Source organism: Carcharodon carcharias, chromosome 22 (genome assembly GCF_017639515.1).
Source record: "Carcharodon carcharias isolate sCarCar2 chromosome 22, sCarCar2.pri, whole genome shotgun sequence".
NCBI lineage: Eukaryota > Metazoa > Chordata > Chondrichthyes > Lamniformes > Lamnidae > Carcharodon > Carcharodon carcharias.
The window spans coordinates 2,528,563-2,548,181 of record NC_054488.1 but is presented as its reverse complement, the minus strand read 5'-3'; the positions used below and the strand labels follow the sequence as shown (position 1 = coordinate 2,548,181).

General features: G+C 49.1%; 1 protein-coding gene across 4 annotated transcripts in view; it reads right to left on the bottom strand.

The window, feature by feature from the left end:
• The window catches only part of gga3b (golgi associated, gamma adaptin ear containing, ARF binding protein 3b), a 155,657-nt gene that overhangs the window by 50,624 nt on the left and 85,414 nt on the right, over positions 1-19,619 (bottom strand). Inside the window, exons 2-6 of one of the 4 annotated variants that reach the window (XM_041217290.1) lie at positions 3,524-3,608; positions 2,574-2,649; positions 1,944-2,042; positions 810-933; positions 15-118 (exon numbers count right to left, since the gene is read on the bottom strand). In XM_041217290.1, the coding sequence (XP_041073224.1) occupies positions 15-118; positions 810-933; positions 1,944-2,042; positions 2,574-2,649; positions 3,524-3,608 (488 nt within the window). Of the gene's footprint in view, positions 1-14; positions 119-809; positions 934-1,943; positions 2,043-2,573; positions 2,650-3,523; positions 3,609-19,619 lie in introns of those variants that run through there. The other 3 variants (XM_041217291.1, XM_041217292.1, XM_041217293.1) reach the window with 3 other exon arrangements.

Sequence of the window (19,619 nt, the reverse complement as noted above, 5' to 3'; positions counted from 1 at the left end):
TGATCTATTCCTACCTTAGATTTTTCATTGTCTTCAAATACTGCGTTTTTAGGGCGAGTTGGGGGTGAGGGAATCAGGGTCTTATCAACTGGGATCTGAGGATCATGTTGCAAAATACCTTAAAGAAAAATGCAAGACATAAGACAGCACAAAACTATTCATCAGTGCATTCAGTCAGGGTTTACCAATGAACAGCGCAACACAGACAGAAAATACTACAGCAATGCAACATTGTAAAGAAGGAGACCGACCCCCACAGGTAAAGCCCTCAGGCAGAGGCCCTTTATTCTGACTGCCTCCACAAAGCCCACCCAAAACATTGACCTCTCCTTTCAGATGCTGACAGACCTGCTGCTTTAGAACCAACAGGTGAGGCAGACTCTACTGGTGACAGCAGCGTATGATTGAGCTGTAACTGGTCTCAGTGTGCTGGGCTGAGGGAGGGAAAATCTTAAGCAAGGTTGTCCTGTCTGATGATTATCCAGTGACTTCTGAGAGAGCGCATAAGAATTAGATCAGGTACTGACATGCCATCAAGGACCATGTATGAACACTGGCTACTTGGGCGAGTTAGGAGAGGGTTGACTCTGGCCATGGATCCCAATCACAGTAGCATGTGATGCCTCAACACTGGGTATAAAGCTGGATGAAAGGGACACTTACTCTGGAAAGCAAGTCACTGGTTTCACACCTACAGATTGGCACAGCAAAACCTCAGCCAAAACTTTCACCAAGTGCCCAATCTGTATACTTGGTGATTATTGTCTAACATGGAGAATGGTGCAGGATTCAGGACAAACTCTTCACACCTTGTTTCTTTAACATCTGGTAGGCGTCTTTGATTTTGATTTCCTCCGGGAGAGCGACTGTCCAGCTATACAGCAATTCAATTACTTTTGCTTTGACCTTTTCGGATACTCTGTCTCCTAAATACTGGAAAAAGAAAGAAATTAAAATGAAACCAGGAACAAAATGTGGGCTAATCAGCCTCTGAGGCCTGTTCCACCATTCTGTTAGATCATGGTCGATCTGTACCTTAACCCGATTCACCTGCCTCTGCTCCATAACCCTTAAAACTCTCACCCAACAAAAATTTATCAATATCAATCTTGAAAGCTCCATCTGAGCCCCAGAATCCACAGCCTTTTGGGGAACAGAGTCCCGATTTCCACTGCCCCTTTGTATGAAGATATGCTTCCTAAATTCATCCCTAAATAGTCCAGCTCTAATTTTAAGACTGTGCCTCCTTGGTTTTGATTTCTCCAGAGGAAATTGTTCTTTTGTATCTATCCAATTGAACCCATTGAACATTTTAAACACCTCTATTTAGATCAGCCCTCAGTCTCCTATATTCAAGGGGTAGGGGATGGAGGATGTCATGAGGATATCAGCTTTCCTAGCTCTGGACAAATACTGCTGTAGAAAATTCTCCTGAACATGTTCTAGGAACTCTTGCCCCTCTCTGCCTTTTACAGTACTACTATCCCAGCCTATATTCGGACAATTAAAGTCCCCCATTATAACCACTCTATAACTTTTGCACCTCTCTGTAATTCTCTTGCAGATTTGTTCCTTCTCACTAGATGGTGGCCTATAGACTATACCAATCAATGTAATTGCACCATTTTTGTTCCTTAGCTCTTGCCAAATCGATTCTATCCTTGACCCCCTGGGATATGCCCTTTCTCCAGCACTGCAATGTTCTCCTTAATCAATACAGCCTTTCTTTTTTTTCCTGACGGTAATGCATTTAATTTCTAGAACACTTTCTGGCTGTAAGTATTGAATCTTCAATTAATACAAGTCTTTGCAGAGAGCTTTACCACTGGGTGCAAGTATTTAGTGATGAGTGTGTGCCAGCCATTTGTCTGAAACTGTGACACACTCTGCTGCTCGTTGTTTGTTCGAATCTTAATGCTGCGCACAGATGCTGGGAGACTCACCTTCGGAGAAACCACTTTGATTAATTCATTCAGGAATCGGAATTTTCCTACTTCATTGTGAAACCTCCGCCCACAGTTCTTCATACAAGCTTCTAACACCTAGGTTCAACCCAAATAGTAGCATCACTGCACAGGATACAGGTTGCATATCAACTGCTGTACAGGATTCAACATCACAACAATAAAAGGTGACAATGTTTTCAGGTATGGACGTGGAGACTGTAACACCTCCTGACTTTCCAAGGAACCTTTCTCAGGCCCACGACCGAGAGACCGGCTTGACAACAGCTCCCGCTGAAGTGTGTACCCGAGGGTTAGCCATATAAGGGCAGTCTTATGTTGACATCCAGCCACAGCAGAGTACTCCCTCAAACAAGGGTGCTGTGGCTGTTTTCTCTATTCACTTCTGGCATGGCAGTGCAATTGGACCTGCTGGAAGTCCAGTGAAACTGAGGCCTGCCATTTTCATTCCTTTTGGTTGGGGGCCTGAATTGTGGCGCAGACTCTACATTATAGCAGTGTACTGAGAGTGTGCTCCCAGCAGTGAGTACCCTGTTCCTTCACTCACACGCAATGTGAAAACATTACAGAACATTGAAGTGCAGACTGGGTGTAGAATCCGATACTCACTGTAAGGGTTTGCACCGCCTCCCACTCCTGAGGAGACTGGATTTTATGAGCCAGCAGCCTGACAGCAATCTGTGGTCTGGGAAAAGAAATGAAAGGCTGAAACAACACAAAACTGCCACCTTTTCACTATTAGATTGTGGGCATGACTCTTCCCCGGAGTCAAGGAGAGTCCATCCCAGAGACGATACTGGAAATCTATCCCCAACACAAGGCACATGTCCAGTCAGGGTCAGATAGAGTGCGTCCCCGAGACAGGCAGACAGGGAGATCCCTCTCTCCTGCAACATACACCGAGATTCCTCCTTTGCCACCTGAGACAGGCCGGGGTTGGGGGGGGCGGGATTTCAGCTCTGGGACGGGACTGGTGGGCAGGACTTTGGGGGATGGGGGAGGTCGGCCCTAGGACAGGCGGGGGGGTGGAGGGGGCACATACCCACCCTCTGCATTGGTGGCTGCAATGGTGGATTTAATTTGATGCTGGGATCTCAAGACAGTGCAATGGAGGAACATTGCTCAGTACCTGTACACTGCTGGTCTTAACAGGTCAGATGGAACAGGGCCACGTTTCCCACTCCTTCCAACAACTATCTAATGCACATTAACAGTAGGGGGGTGCTGACCTGTTTAAGTGTCAGTATTTGGGTAATGGACAGACAAACCTGCTACATTGTATTCGCCATCACCAGCACTGACCAGCACTGACCATCAGCTACACTGCACAGACCAGTCCTTCCAGTAAAGGCAAATATTTCTCTCAGAAACAGAGCAGCAACATGCTCCTGTGAATAGATTCCTGTAGCTGATTCTTGCCAAGACTGCACATCGTGAGATTTCTTTGTTCTTTCATGAGTTTAAGTCACTCCTGTAATCTAGAGGGTGGCAAATCATTTTTAACCTGCAAAAATCTTGTTAACAAATAGGGTACAAGACTGAAAATTTGGTATACACACCCTTCCAGCTCCTTGTTGACCTGGTCACAGAAGCCGATGATGTACTCCCAATCCTCTTGTCGATTTGCAGGATTAGTGGCTTTATCTGTAGGGAAGAAGGTGCGATCAATAATTGCACTCCGAGTTACCTGAGCTCAGCTGACAGGTACTGGAGAGTGTCTTAACCATCCAGAACTGGGCAACTGACTAGAAATAATCACTTGCGTGCGAATAAATTTAAAACTTCCCAATTTTGAGGCTCAATATCAAAAACATTGTCATCTACTTCCTCCACAGATGCTGCCTGAGCTGCTGAATATTTTCAACATTTTCAGTCTTTGTACCAGACATCATACTATTCACACTGCTTCAGTACAGCAAAATAAACCACCCTTCACCCATCAGGCTTCAATCCTGAATGTCAGACATGTTGTAATTAATACCCACATATCCCACAGTAACATAGGCAACTGAGAGAGTGCGTACCCCAGGATCAGTGACAGCTGTAGCCATCTTCAGCCGGAAGTGCCAAGTGGATGATCCATCTCGGCCTCCTCCGGAGGTCCCCAGCATCACAGATGCCAGTCTTCAGCCAATTCGAGTCATTCAACATGATATCAAGAAACAGCTGAAGGCACTGAATGCTGCAAAGGCAATGGGCCCTGACAATATTCCGGCAATAGTACTGAAGACTTGTACACGAGAACTAGCTGCACCCCGAGCCAAGCTGTTCCAGTACAGCTACAACGCTGGCATCTACCCGGCTATGTGGAAACTTGCCCAGGTGTGTCCTGTCCACCAAAAGCAGGAAAAATCCAACGTGACCAATTACTGCCCCATCAGTCTATCATCAATCATCAGCAAAGTGATGGAAGGTGTCATCGACAGTGCTATCAAGTAGCATGTACTCGGCAATAACCTGCTCACTGATGCTCAGTTTAGGTTCCACCAGGGTCACTCAGCTCCTGACCTCATTACAGCCTTGGTCCAAACATGGACAAAAGAGCTGAGCTCCCGGGGTGAGGTGAGAGTGACTGCCCTTGACATCAAGGCAGCATTTGACCGAGTGTGGCATCAAGAAGCCCGAGCAAAGCTGGAGTCAATGGGAATCGGGGGGAGAACTCTCCATTGGCTGGAGTCATACCTAGCACAAAGGAAGATAGTTGTGGTTGTTGGAGATCAATCAATCCAGTCCCAGGGCATCACTGCAGGAGTTCCTCAGGGTAGTGTGCTAGGCTCAAATATTTTCAGCTGCTTCATCAATGACCTTCCTTCCATCATAAGGTCAGAAGTGGGGATGTTCACTGATGATTGCACAATGTTCAGCACCATTCATGACTCCTCAGATACTGAAGCAGTTTGTGCCAATATACAGCAAGACCTGGACAACATCCAGGCTTGGGCTGATAACTGGCAATCAACAGTCACATCACACTTGCACCATGCAATGACCAACCTCAACAAGAGGGAATCTAACCATCTCTCCTTGATATTCAATGGCATTATCATCGTCGTTTCCCCCACTATCAACATCCTGGGGGTTACCAATGACCAGAAACTGAGCTGGACTAGCCATGTAAATATTGTGGCTTAATATTCGGAAATGAGCCCTGGCATATCAGTAGGGGAGCATTTTGGAGATAGTGACCATAACTCAGTTAGATTTAGGATAGTTATGCAAAGGGATAAGGTTGGGCCGGGAATAAAAGTTCTAAACTGGGGAAAGGCTAATTTTACTCAGGTGAAATATGATTTGGCCCAAGTGGACTTGGAGCAGCTACTTGCAGATAAAACTGTGTCAGAACAGTGGGAGGCCTTCAAGGAGGAAATCGCGAGACTACAGGGAAAATATGTTCCCATAAAGACAAAGGGGGTACCAAGTCCGGAGAATCCTGATTGTCAAGAGACAGAAAGGTTAGGTCTAAGAGAAAAAGAGAAGCTTAAGGCAGGTATCGAGGGCTTAATATGGCAGAGTCACTAGAGAAGTATAAAAAATGCAGAGGGAAACTTAAAAAGGAAATTAGGAAAGCTAAGAGTGCATGAAAAAGCATTGGTGGGTAGTATAAAGGAAAACTCAAAGGGTTTTTTTAAATATACAAAGAGCAAGAGAATAACTAGGGAAAGAGTAGGGCCAATTAGGGACCATAGAGGGAATGCGTGTGTGGACCCAGAATAGGTGGGTACAGTCCTCAATGAATACTTTGCATCGGTCTTCACAATGGAAAAGGACGACGCAAATATAGACATCAGGGTGGAGGACTGTGAAATATTAGAGGAAATTAACATAGAGAGAAAGGAGGTACTAGCGGGTTTAGTGGCCTTAAAAGTGGATAAATCCACAGGCCAGGAAGAGATGAATCCCAGGCTGTGGAGGGAGGCAAGGGAAGAGATATCAGGGGCCCTGGAAATAACTTTCAAAGCCTCTCTGGCCACAAGTGAGGTGCCAGAGGATTGGAGGACTGCTAACGTTATCCCATTGTTAAAAAAGGGAGGAAATTACAGGTCAGTCAGTCGAACCTCAGTGGTGGGGAAGTTACTAGAAAGAATTCTGAGGGACCGAATATATCTGTGCTTGGAAAGGCACAGATTAATCAGGGATAGTTAGCATGGACTTGTTAAGGGAAGGTCATGTTTAACAAATTTGATCGACTTTTTTGAGGAGGTAAGCAGGAGTGTTGGTGAGGGTATTGCATTTCATGTGATGTACATGGACTTTAGCAAGGCTTTTGCTAAGGTCCCTCATGGCAGACTGGCCAAGAAAGTAAGAGCCCATGTGTTCCAAGGCAAAGTGGCACATTGGGTCCAAAATTGGCTGAGAGGCAGGAAGCAGAGGGTGATGGTAGAGAGATGTTTCTGTGACTGGGAGCCTGTTTCCAGTGGAGTTGTGTGCTGGAGCCCTTGCTGTTTATGGTGTACATAAACAATTTGGACTTAAATGTAGGGGGTATGATCAAGGAGATCACGGATGACACGAAAATTGGTAGGGCGGTAAATAGTGAGGCGGATAGCTGTAAACTGCAGGAGGATATTAATGGACTGGTCAGGTGGGTAGAGCACCTGTGAGGTAATGCACTTGGGGAGGGCTGACAAGGCAAGGAATTACACTCCGAATGGTAGGACCCTGGAAAGTATGGAAGATCAGAGGGACCTTGGTGTGCATTTCCACAGATCCCTGAAGGTAGCAGGGCAGGTCAATAAGGTGGTTAAGAAGGCATATGGGATACTTGCCTTTATTAGCCAAAGCATAGAATACAAGAGCAGGGAGGTTATGCTGGAACTGTATAAAACGCTGGTTAGGCTACAACTGGAGTACTGTGTGCAGTTCTGGTCACCACATTATATGAAGGATTGCACTGGAGAGGGTGTAGAGGAGATTTACCAGGATGCTGCCTGGGCTGGAGGGTTTGAGCTAGGAGGAAAGGTTGGATAGGCTGGGGTAGTTTTCCTTGGAGCAGCGAAGGTTGAGAGGGGACCAGGTAGAGGTGTATGAGATTATGAAGGGCATAGATAGAGTGGACAAGAAGGCACTTGTTTCCATTAGTAGAGGTGTAAATAACCAGGAAGTATAGATTAAAGGTAAGAGAAAGAAGGTAAGAGGGGAGAAAGCTATTGACCCAGAGGGTGATGGGAGTCTGGAATTCACTGCTGGAAAGAAAGTAGTTGAGTCAGCAACTCTTGTAACAAAGTATTCAGATGCACGGAAGAAACTCATCAAGGCTCCTTTGACAGCACATTGTGCCCTAGTGTTACAAAGTGAGAGACTTGTCCCCACCAGTACTGTACCTCAGTGTTATACAGTGAGAGACTTGTCCCAACCAGTACTGTACCCCAGTGTTATACAGTGAGAGACTTGTCCCCACAAGTACTGTACCCCAGTGTTATACAGTAAGAGACTTGTCCCCACCAGTACTGTACCCCAGTGTTATACAGTGAGAGACTTATCCCCACCAGTACTGTACCCCAGTGTTATACAGTGAGAGACTTGTCCCCACCAGTACTGTACCCCAATGTTATACAGTGAGAGACTTGTCCCCACCAGTACTGTACCCCAGTGTTATACAGTGAGAGACTTGTCCCCACCAGTACTGTACCCCAGTGTTATACAGTGAGAGACTTGTCCCCACCAGTACTGTACCCCAATGTTATACAGTGAGAGACTTGTCCCCACCAGTACTGTACCCCAGTGTTATACAGCGACAGACCTGTCCCCACCAGTACTGTACCTCAGCGTTATACAGTGAGAGACTTGTCCCCACCAGTACTGCACCCCAATGTTATACAGTGACAGACCTGTCCTCACCAGTAATGTACCCCAGTGTTATACAGTGACAGACACGTCCCCACCAGTGCTGTACCCCAGTGTTATACAGTTAGAGACTTGTCCCCACCAGTACCGTACACCAGTGTTATACAGTGAGAGACTTGTCCCCACCAGTACTGTACCCCAGTGTTATACAGTGAGAGACACGTCCCCACCAGTGCTGTACCCCAGTGTTATACAGTGAGAGACACATCCCCACCAGTACTGTACCCCAGTGTTATAAAGTGACAGACCCGTCCCCACCAGTACTGTACCCTAGTGTTATACAGTGACAAACCTGTCCCCACCAGTACTGTACCCAAGTGTTACATTGTGACAGGCCTGTCCCCACCAGTACTGTACCCCAGTGTTATACAGTGACAGACCTGTCCCCACCTGTACTGTACCCCAGTGTTACACAGTGACAGACCTGTCCCCACCAGTACTGTACCCTAGTGTTATACAGTGACAGACCTGTCCCCACCAGTACTGTACCTCATTGTTATACAGTGACAGACCTGTCCCCACCAGTACTGTACAGAGCTAGATTCAAACAGAGCCAAGCAGCGCCAAACAGAGCCAAGCAGTGCCAAGCAGCGCCAAAGAGAGCCAAGCAGCGCCAAAGAGAGCCAAGCAGCGCCAAAGAGAGCCTGGCAGAGCAGAACAGAGCCATGGAGAGCAAAACAGAGCCATGGAGAGCAAAACAGAGCCATGGAGAGCAAAACAGAGCCATGGAGAGCAGGAAAGAGCCATGGAGAGCAGAACAGAGCCATGGAGAGCAGAACAGAGCCATGGAGAGCAGAACAGAGCCATGGAGAGCAGAACAGAGCCATGGAGAGCAGAACAGAGCCATGGAGAGCAGAACAGAGCCATGGAGAGCAGAACAGAGCCATGGAGAGCAGAACAGAGCCATGGAGAGCAGAACAGAGCCATGGAGAGCAGAACAGAGCCATGGAGAGCAGAACAGAGCCATGGAGAGCAGAACAGAGCCATGGAGAGCAGAATAGAGCCATGGAGAGCAGAACAGAGGCAAACAGAGGTGGACAGAGCCAAGCACCAAGTAGAGCCAGACAGAGCCAAGCAGAGCCAAACAGATTCATAGAGCCATAGGGAGCCAAACAGAGCCATAGAGACCAAACGGAGCCAAACAGAGCCAAACAGAGCCAAACAGAGCCAAACAGAGCCAAACAGAGCCAAACAGAGCCAAACAGAGCCAAACAGAGCCAAACAGAGCCAAACAGGGCAAAATAGGGCAAAATAGGGCAAAACAGGGCAAAACAGGGCAAAACAGGGCAAAACAGGGCAAAACAGAGCCAAACAGAGCCAAACAGAGCCAAACAGAGCCAAACAGAGCCAAACAGAGCCAAACAGGGCACAAAAGGACATAAAAGGGCAAAACAGAGCCAAACAGGGCAAAACGGAGCCAAACAGGGCCAAACAGGGCAAAAGAGGGCAAAAGAGAACCACACAGGGCAAAACAGAGCTAATCAGGGCAAAACAGAGCCAAACAGGGCAAAACAGAGCCAAACAGGGCAAAACAGAGCCAAACAGGGCAAAACAGGTCAAAAAAGGGCAAAACAGAGCCAAACGGGGCAAAGCAGGGCAAAACGGAGCAAAACGGAGCAAAACGGAGCAAAATGGAGCAAAACGGAGCAAAACGGAGCAAAACAGGGCAAAACAGGGCAAAACAGGGCAAAACAGGGCAAAACAGGGCAAAACAGGAGAAAACAGGAGAAAACAGGAGAAAACAGGAGAAAACAGGGCAAAACAGGGCAAAACAGGGCAAAACAGAGCCAGAGCCAAACAGTTGCAAAACAGTTGCAAAACAGAGCTAAACAGGGCAAAACAGGGCAAAACAGAGCCAAACAGTTGCAAAACAGAGCTAAACAGGGCAAAACAGGGCAAAACGGCGCCAAACAGGGCAAAACAGAGCCAAACAGGGCAAAACGGAGCCCAACAGGGCAAAACAGAGCTAAACAGGGCAAAACAGGGCAAAACGGCGCCAAACAGGGCAAAACAGAGCCAAACAGGGCAAAACGGAGCCCAACAGGGCAAAATGGAGCCCAACAGGGCAAAACGGAGCCCAACAGGGCAAAACGGAGCCAAACAGGACAAAACGGAGCCAAACAGGACAAAACGGAGCCAAACAGGGCAAAACGGAGCCAAACAGGGCAAAACAGAGCCAAACAGGGCAAAACAGAGCCATAAGGAGCAGTACGCCAGAGTTATACATGACATACCTGTCCCCGCCAAGTACTGTACCCCAGTGTTATACAGTGACACACATGTCCCCACCAATACAGTACCACAGCGTTATTCAGTGACAGACTTGTCCCCACCAGTACTGTACCCAGGTGTTATACAGTGACAGACCTGTCCTCACCAGTACTGTGCCACAGTGTTATAAAGTGACAGTCCTGTCCTCACCAGTACTGGACCCCAGTGTTATACAGTGAGAGACTTGACCCCACCAGTACTGTACCCCAGTGTTATACAGTAAGAGACTTGTCCCCACCGGTACTGTACCCCAGTGTTATACAGTGAGAGACTTATCCCCACCAGTACTGTACCCCAGTGTTATACAGTGAGAGACTTGTCCCCACCAGTACTGTACCCCAGTGTTATACAGTGAGAGACTTATCCCCACCAGTACTGTATCCCAGTGTTATACAGTGAGAGACTTATCCCCACCAGTACTGTATCCCAGTGTTATACAGTGAGAGACTTATCCCCACCAGTACTGAGCCCCAGTGTTATACATTGAGAGACTTATCCCCACCAGTACTGTACCCGTGTTATACCATGACAGACCTGTCCCCACCAGTACTGTACCCCAGTGTTATACAGTGACAGACCTGTCCCCTCCATTACTGTACCCCAGTGTTATACAGTGACAGACCTGTCCCCTCCAGTACTGTACCCTAGAGTTATACAGTGACAGACCTGTCCCCACCAGTAACGTACCTTAGTGTTATACAGTTACAGACCGGGCCCAACCAGCACTATACCCCAGTGTTATACAGTGACAGACCCGTCCCCACCAGTACTGTACTCGTGTGTTATACAGTGACAGACCCGTCCCCACCAGTACTATAACCCCCAGGTTATACAGTGACAGACCTGTCCCCACCATTACTGTACTCCAGTGTTATACAGGGACAGACCCGTCCACACCAGTACTGTACCCCAGTGGTATACAGTGACAGACCAGTCCCCACCATTACTGTACTCCAGTGTTATACAGAGACAGACCCGTCCCAACCTGTACTGTGCCCCAGTGGTATACAGTGACAGACCTGTCTCCACCATTAACGTACCCCAGTGTTATACAGTGACAGACCTGTCCCCACCAGTAGTGTACCCTAGTGTTATGCAGTGAGAGACCTGCCCCTCCAGTACTGTACAGAGCCAGATTGAAACAGAGCCAAGCAGCGCCAAACAGAGTCGAACAGAGCCATAGAGAGCCGAACAGAGCCATAGAGAGCCGAACAGAGCCATAGAGAGCCGAACAGAGCCATAGAGAGCCGAACAGAGCCATAGAGAGCCGAACAGAGCAATAGAGAGCCGAACAGAGCCATAGAGAGAAGAACAGAGCCATAGAGAGAAGAACAGAGCAATAGAGAGAACAGAGGCAAACAGAGGCAGACTGAGGCGGACAAATCCAAGCACCAAGCATAGCCAGACAGAGCCAGACAGAGCCAAGCAGAGGCAAAGAGATTCATAGGGAGCCATAGGGAGCCAAACGGATTCATAGGGAGCCATAGGGAGCCAAATGGATTCATAGGGAGCCATAGGGAGCTAGACACAGCGCCAGACGGAGATTGGAAGAGCCAAACAGAGTCATAGAGAGCAGAACAGAGTCAAAAAGAGACAAAAAAGAGCCAAACAAAACCAAACAGAACCAAGCAGAACAAAAGAGAGGAAAACAGAGCCAAACAGGGCCAAACAGAGCCAAACAGGGCAAAACAGAGCCAAACAGGGCAAAACAGAGCCAAACAGGGCAAAACAGAGCCAAACAGGGCAAAACAGAGCCATAAAGAGCAGTACGCCAGAGTAATACGGTGACATACCTGTCCCCACCAGTACTGTACCCCAGTGTTATACAGTGACATACCTGTCCCCACCAGTACTGTACCTTAGTGTTATACAGCGACAGGCCTGTGCCCTCCAGAACTGGACCCCAGTGTTATACAGTGACAGGCCTGTCCCCACCAGTACTGTACCCCAGTGTTATACAGTGACAGACCTGCCCCACCAGTAATGTAACCCAGTGTTATACAGAGACAGACCTGTCCCCACCAGTAATGTAACCCAGTGTTATACAGCGACAGACCCGTCCCCACCAGTACTGTACCCCAGTGTTATACAGTGACAGGCCTGTCCCCTCCAGAACTGTACCCCAGTGTTATACAGTGACAGACCTGTCCCCACCAGTACTGTACCCCAGTGTGATACAGTGACAGTCCTATCCCCACCAGTAATGTACCCCAATGTTACACAGTGACAGACCTGTCTTCACCAGTACTGTACCCCAATGTTATACAGTGACAGACCTGTCCCCACCAGTACTGTACCCTAGTGTTATACAGTGACAGACCTGCCCCACCAGTCCTGTAACCCAGTGGTATACAGTGACAGACCTGTCCCCACCAGTACTGTACCCTAGTGTCATACAGTGACAGACCCATCCCCACCAGTACTGTACCCCAGTGGTAAACAGTGACAGACCTGTCACCACCAGTACTGTACCCCAGTGTTATACAGTGACTGTCCTGTCCCAACCAGTACTGTACCCGAGTGTTATACAGTGACAGACCTGTCCCCACCAGTACTGTACCCCAGTGTTATACAGTGACAGACCTGTCCCCACCAGTACTGTACCCCAGTGTTATACAGTGACAGACCTGTCCACACCAGTACTGTACCCCAGTGTTATACAGTGACAGACCTGTCCCAACTAGTACTGTACCCCAGGGTTATACAGTGACAGACCTGTCCCCACCAGTACTGTACCCTAGTGTTATACAGTGACAGACCTGCCCCACCAGTACTGGACCCCAGTGTTATACAGTGACAGACCTGTCCCCACCAGTAATGGAACCTCAGTGTTATACAGTGACAGACCTGTCCCCATCAGTACTGTACCCTAGTGTTATACAGTGACAGACCTTCTCGACCAGTACTGTACCCCAGTGTTATACAGTGACAGACCTGTCCCCACCAGTACTGTACCCCAGTTTTATACAGTGACAGACCTGTCCCCACCAGTACTGTACCCTAGTGTTATACAGTGACAGACCTGCCCCACCAGTACTGTACCCCAGTGTTAAACAGTGACAGACCTGCCCCACCAGTAATGTACCCCAGTGTTATAAACTGACAGACCTGTCCCCACCAGTACTGTAACCTAGTGTTATACAGTTACAGGCCCGTACCCACCAGTACTGTACCCCAGTGGTATACAGTGACAGACCTGTCCCCACCAGTACTGTACCCCAGTGTTATACGGTGACATACCTGTCCCCACCAGTACTGCACCCCAGTGTTATACAGTGACAGACCTGTGCCCACCAGTAATGTACCCTAGTGCATACAGTGACAGACCAGTCCCCACGAGTACTGTACCCCAGTGTTATACAGACAGACATGTCCCCAGCAGCACTGTACCCCAGTGTTATTCAGTGACAGACCTGTCCAACCATTACTGTACCCCAGTGCTATACAATGCCAGACCTGTCCCCACCAGTACTGTGCCCCAGTGTTATACAGTGACAGACCTGTCCCCACCAGTAACGTACCTTAGTGTTATACAGTTACAGACCGGGACCAACCAGCAATATACCCCAGTGTTATACAGTGACAGACCTGTACCCACCAGTGCTGTACCCGAGTGTTATACAGTGACACACCTGTCGCTACCAGTACTGTACCCCAGTGTTATACAGTGACAGACCTGTCCCCACCAGTACTGTACTCCAAAGTTATACAGTGAGAGCTGTCCCCACCAGTAACGTGCCCCAGTGTTATACAGCGACAGACCTGTCCCCACCTCAGTGTTATACAGTTACAGACCTGTCCCCGCTAGCAGTATACCCCAGCGTTATACAGTGACAGACCTGCCCCCACCATTACTGCAGCCTAGTGATATACAGTGACAGACCTGTCCACACCACTAATGTACCCTACTGTTATACATTGACACACCTGTCCCCACCAGTACTGTACCCCAGTGTTATACATTGACACACCTGTCCCCACCAGTCCTGCACCCCAGTGTTATACATTGACACACCTGTCCCCACCAGTCCTGTACCCCAGTGTTATACAATACCAGACCTGTCCCCACCAGTATTGTACCCCAGTGTTACACAGTGACAGACCCGTCCCCACCAGTACTGTACCCCAGTGTTATACAGTGACAGACCTACCCCACCAGTAATGTAACCCAGTGTTATACAGAGACAGACCTGTCCCCACCAGTAATGTAACCCAGTGTTATACAGCGACAGACCCGTCCCCACCAGTACTGTACCCCAGTGTTATACAGCGACAGACCTGTCCCCAACAGTAATGTACCCTAGTGTTATACAGTGACAGACCTGTCCCCACCAGTAGTGTACCCTAGTGTTATACAGTGACAGACCTGTCCCCACCAGTACTGTACCCCAGTGTTATACCGTGACAGACCTGTCCCCTCCAGTACTGTACCCCAGTGTTATACAGTGACAGACCTGTCCCCACCAGTACTATACCCTATTGTTATACAGTGACAGACCTGTCCTCACCAGTACTGTACCCCAGTGTTATACAGTGACAGACCTACCCCACCAGTAATGTAACCCAGTGTTATACAGAGACAGACCTGTCCCCACCAGTAATGTAACCCAGTGTTATACAGCGACAGACCCGTCCCCACCAGTACTGTACCCCAGTGTTATACAGCGACAGACCTGTCCCCAACAGTAATGTACCCCAGTGTTATACAGTGACTGTCCTGTCCCAACCAGTACTGTACCCCAGTGTTATACAGTGACAGACCTGTCCCCACCAGTACTGTACCCCAGTGTTATACAGTGACAGAACTGCCCGACCAGTACTGTACCCCAGTGTTATACAGTGACAGAACTGCCAGACCAGTACTGTACCCCAGTGTTATACAGTGACAGACCTGTCCCAACTAGTACTGTACCCCAGGGTTATACAGTGACAGACCTGTCCCCACCAGTACTGTACCCTAGTGTTATACAGTGACAGACCTGCCCCACCAGTACTGGACCCCAGTGTTATACAGTGACAGACCTGTCCCCACCAGTAATGGAACCTCAGTGTTATACAGTGACAGACCTGTCCCCATCAGTACTGTACCCTAGTGTTATACAGTGACAGACCTTCTCGACCAGTACTGTACCCCAGTGTTATACAGTGACAGACCTGTCCCCACCAGTACTGTACCCCAGTTTTATACAGTGACAGACCTGTCCCCACCAGTACTGTACCCTAGTGTTATACTGTGACAGATCTGTCCCCACCAGTACTGTTACCCAGTGTTATACAGTGACAGACCTGTGCCCACCAGTAATGTACCCCAGTGTTATACAGTGACAGACCTGTCCCCACCAGTACTGTACCCCAGTGTTATACAGTGACAGTCCCGTACCCACCAGTACTGTACCCCAGTGGTATACAGTGACAGACCTGTCCCCACCAGTACTGTACCCCAGTGTTATACGGTGACATACCTGTCCCCACCAGTACTGCACCCCAGTGTTATACAGTGACAGACCTGTGCCCACCAGTAATGTACCCTAGTGCATACAGTGACAGACCAGTCCCCACGAGTACTGTACCCCAGTGTTATACAGACAGACATGTCCCCAGCAGCACTGTACCCCAGTGTTATTCAGTGACAGACCTGTCCAACCATTACTGTACCCCAGTGCTATACAATGCCAGACCTGTCCCCACCAGTACTGTGCCCCAGTGTTATACAGTGACAGACCTGTCCCCACCAGTAACGTACCTTAGTGTTATACAGTTACAGACCGGGACCAACCAGCAATATACCCCAGTGTTATACAGTGACAGACCTGTACCCACCAGTGCTGTACCCGAGTGTTATACAGTGACACACCTGTCGCTACCAGTACTGTACCCCAGTGTTATACAGTGACAGACCTGTCCCCACCAGTACTGTACTCCAAAGTTATACAGTGAGAGCTGTCCCCACCAGTAACGTGCCCCAGTGTTATACAGCGACAGACCTGTCCCCACCTCAGTGTTATACAGTTACAGACCTGTCCCCGCTAGCAGTATACCCCAGCGTTATACAGTGACAGACCTGCCCCCACCATTACTGCAGCCTAGTGATATACAGTGACAGACCTGTCCACACCACTAATGTACCCTACTGTTATACATTGACACACCTGTCCCCACCAGTACTGTACCCCAGTGTTATACATTGACACACCTGTCCCCACCAGTCCTGCACCCCAGTGTTATACATTGACACACCTGTCCCCACCAGTCCTGTACCCCAGTGTTATACAATACCAGACCTGTCCCCACCAGTATTGTACCCCAGTGTTATACAGTGACAGACCTACCCCACCAGTAATGTAACCCAGTGTTATACAGAGACAGACCTGTCCCCACCAGTAATGTAACCCAGTGTTATACAGCGACAGACCCGTCCCCACCAGTACTGTACCCCAGTGTTATACAGCGACAGACCTGTCCCCAACAGTAATGTACCCTAGTGTTATACAGTGACAGACCTGTCCCCACCAGTAGTGTACCCTAGTGTTATACAGTGACAGACCTGTCCCCACCAGTACTGTACCCCAGTGTTATACCGTGACAGACCTGTCCCCTCCAGTACTGTACCCCAGTGTTATACAGTGACAGACCTGTCCCCACCAGTACTATACCCTATTGTTATACAGTGACAGACCTGTCCTCACCAGTACTGTACCCCAGTGTTATACAGTGACAGACCTGTCCCCTCCAGCACTGTACTCCAGTGTTATACAGTGACAGACCTTCTCCACCAGTACTGTACCCCAGTGTTATACAGTGACAGACCTGCCCCACCAGTATTGTACCCCAGTGTTATAAAGTGACAGACCTGTCCCCACCAGTACTGTACCCTAGTGTTATACAGTGACAGACCCGTACCCACCAGTACTGTACCCCAGTGATATACAGTGACAGACCTGTCCCCACCAGTACTGTACCCCAGTGTTATACGGTGACATACCTGTCCCCACCAGTACTGCACCCCAGTGGTATACAGTGACAGACTGTCCCCACCAGTACTGAACCCCAGTGTTATACGGTGACATACCTGTCCCCACCAGTACTGCACCCCAGTGTTATACAGTGACAGACCTGTGCCCACCAGTAATGTACCCTAGTGTATACAGTGTCAAGACCAGTCCCCACGAGTACTGTACCCCAGTGTTATACAGACAGACATGTCCCCAGCAGCACTGTACCCCAGTGTTATAAAGTGACAGACCTGTCCGACCATTACTGTACCCCAGTATTACACAATGCCAGACCTGACCCCACCAGTACTGTACCCTAGTGTTATACAGTGACAGACCTGTCCCCACCAGTACTGTACCCTAGTGTTATACAGTGACAGACCCGTACCCACCAGTACTGTACCCCAGTGATATACAGTGACAGACCTGTCCCCACCAGTACTGTACCCCAGTGTTATACGGTGACATACCTGTCCCCACCAGTACTGCACCCCAGTGGTATACAGTGACAGACTGTCCCCACCAGTACTGAACCCCAGTGTTATACGGTGACATACCTGTCCCCACCAGTACTGCACCCCAGTGTTATACAGTGACAGACCTGTGCCCACCAGTAATGTACCCTAGTGTATACAGTGTCAAGACCAGTCCCCACGAGTACTGTACCCCAGTGTTATACAGACAGACATGTCCCCAGCAGCACTGTACCCCAGTGTTATAAAGTGACAGACCTGTCCGACCATTACTGTACCCCAGTATTACACAATGCCAGACCTGACCCCACCAGTACTGTGCCCCAGTGCTATACAGTGACAGACCTGTCCCGACCATTACTGTACCCCAGTATTACACAATGCCAGACCTGACCCCACCAGTACTGTGCCCCAGTGTTATACAGTGGCAGACCTGTCTACACCAGTAATGTACCCCAGTGTTATACAGTGACAGACCTGTCCCCCACCAGTACTGTACCCCAGTGTTATACAGTGACAGACCCGTCCTCACCAGTACTATACCCCAGTGTTATACAGTGACAGACCTGTCCCACCAATACTGTACCCCAGTGTTATACAGTGACAGACCTGTCCCCCCCAGTACTGTACCCCAGTGTTATACAGTGACAGACCCGTCCCCACCAGTACTGTACTCGTGTGTTATACAGTGACAGACCCGTCCCCACCAATACTATAACCCCGAGGTTATACAGTGACAGATCTGTCCCCACCATTACTGTACCCCAGTGTTATACAGGGACAGACCCGTCCCCACCAGTACTGTACCCCAGTGGTATACAGTGACAGACCAGTCCCCACCATTACTGTACTCCAGTGTTATACAGGGACAGAGCCGTCCCCACCAGTACTGTACCCCAGTGGTATACAGAGACAGACCCGTCTCCACCATTAATGTACCCCAGTGTTATACAGTGACAGACCTGTCCCCGCCAGTACTGTACCCTAGTGTTATGCAGTGAGAGACCTGTCCCCTCCAGTACTGTACAGAGCCAGATTGAAACAGGGCTAAGCAGCGCCAAACAGAGTCGAGCAGAGCCGTAGAGAGCCGAACAGAGCCGTAGAGAGCCGAACAGAGCCGTAGAGAGCCAAACAGAGCCGTAGAGAGCCAAACAGAGCCGTAGAGAGCCGAACAGAGCCGTAGAGAGCCGAACAGAGCCGTAGAGATCCGAACAGAGCCGTAGAGAGCCGAACAGAGCCGTAGAGAGCCGAACAGAGCCGTAGAGAGCCGAACAGAGCCGTAGAGAGCCGAACAGATCCGTAGAGAGCCGAACAGAACCGTAGAGAGCCGAACAGAACCGTAGAGAGCCGAACAGAGCCGTAGAGAGCCGAACAGAGCCATAGAGAGCCGAACAGAGCCATAGAGAGCCAAACAGAGCCATAGAGAGCCGAACAGAGCCATAGAGAGCCGAACAGAGCCATAGAGAGCCGAACAGAGCCATAGAGAGCCGAACAGAGCCATAGAGAGCCGAACAGAGCCATAGAGAGCCGAAGAGAGCCATAGAGAGCCGAACAGAGCCATAGAGAGCCGAACAGAGCCATAGAGAGCCGAACAGAGCAATAGAGAGCCGAACAGAGCCATAGAGAGAAGAACAGAGGCATAGAGAGAAGAACAGAGCAATAGAGAGAACAGAGGTAAACAAAGGCAGACTGAGGCGGACAAATCCAAGCACCAAGCATAGCCAGACAGAGCCAGACAGAGCCAAGCAGAGGCAAAGAGATTCATAGGGAGCCATAGGGAGCCAAATGGATTCATAGGGAGCCATAGGGAGCCAAACGGATTCATAGGGAGCCATAGGGAGCTAGACACAGCGCCAGACGGAGATTGGAAGAGCCAAACAGAGTCATAGAGAGCAGAACAGAGTCAAAAAGAGACAAAAAAGAGCCAAACAAAACCAAACAGAACCAAGCAGAACAAAAGAGAGGAAAACAGAGCCAAACAGGGCCAAACAGAGCCAAACAGAGCCAAACAGAGCCAAACAGAGCCAAACAGGGCAAAACAGGGCAAAACAGGGCAAAACAGGGCAAAACAGGGC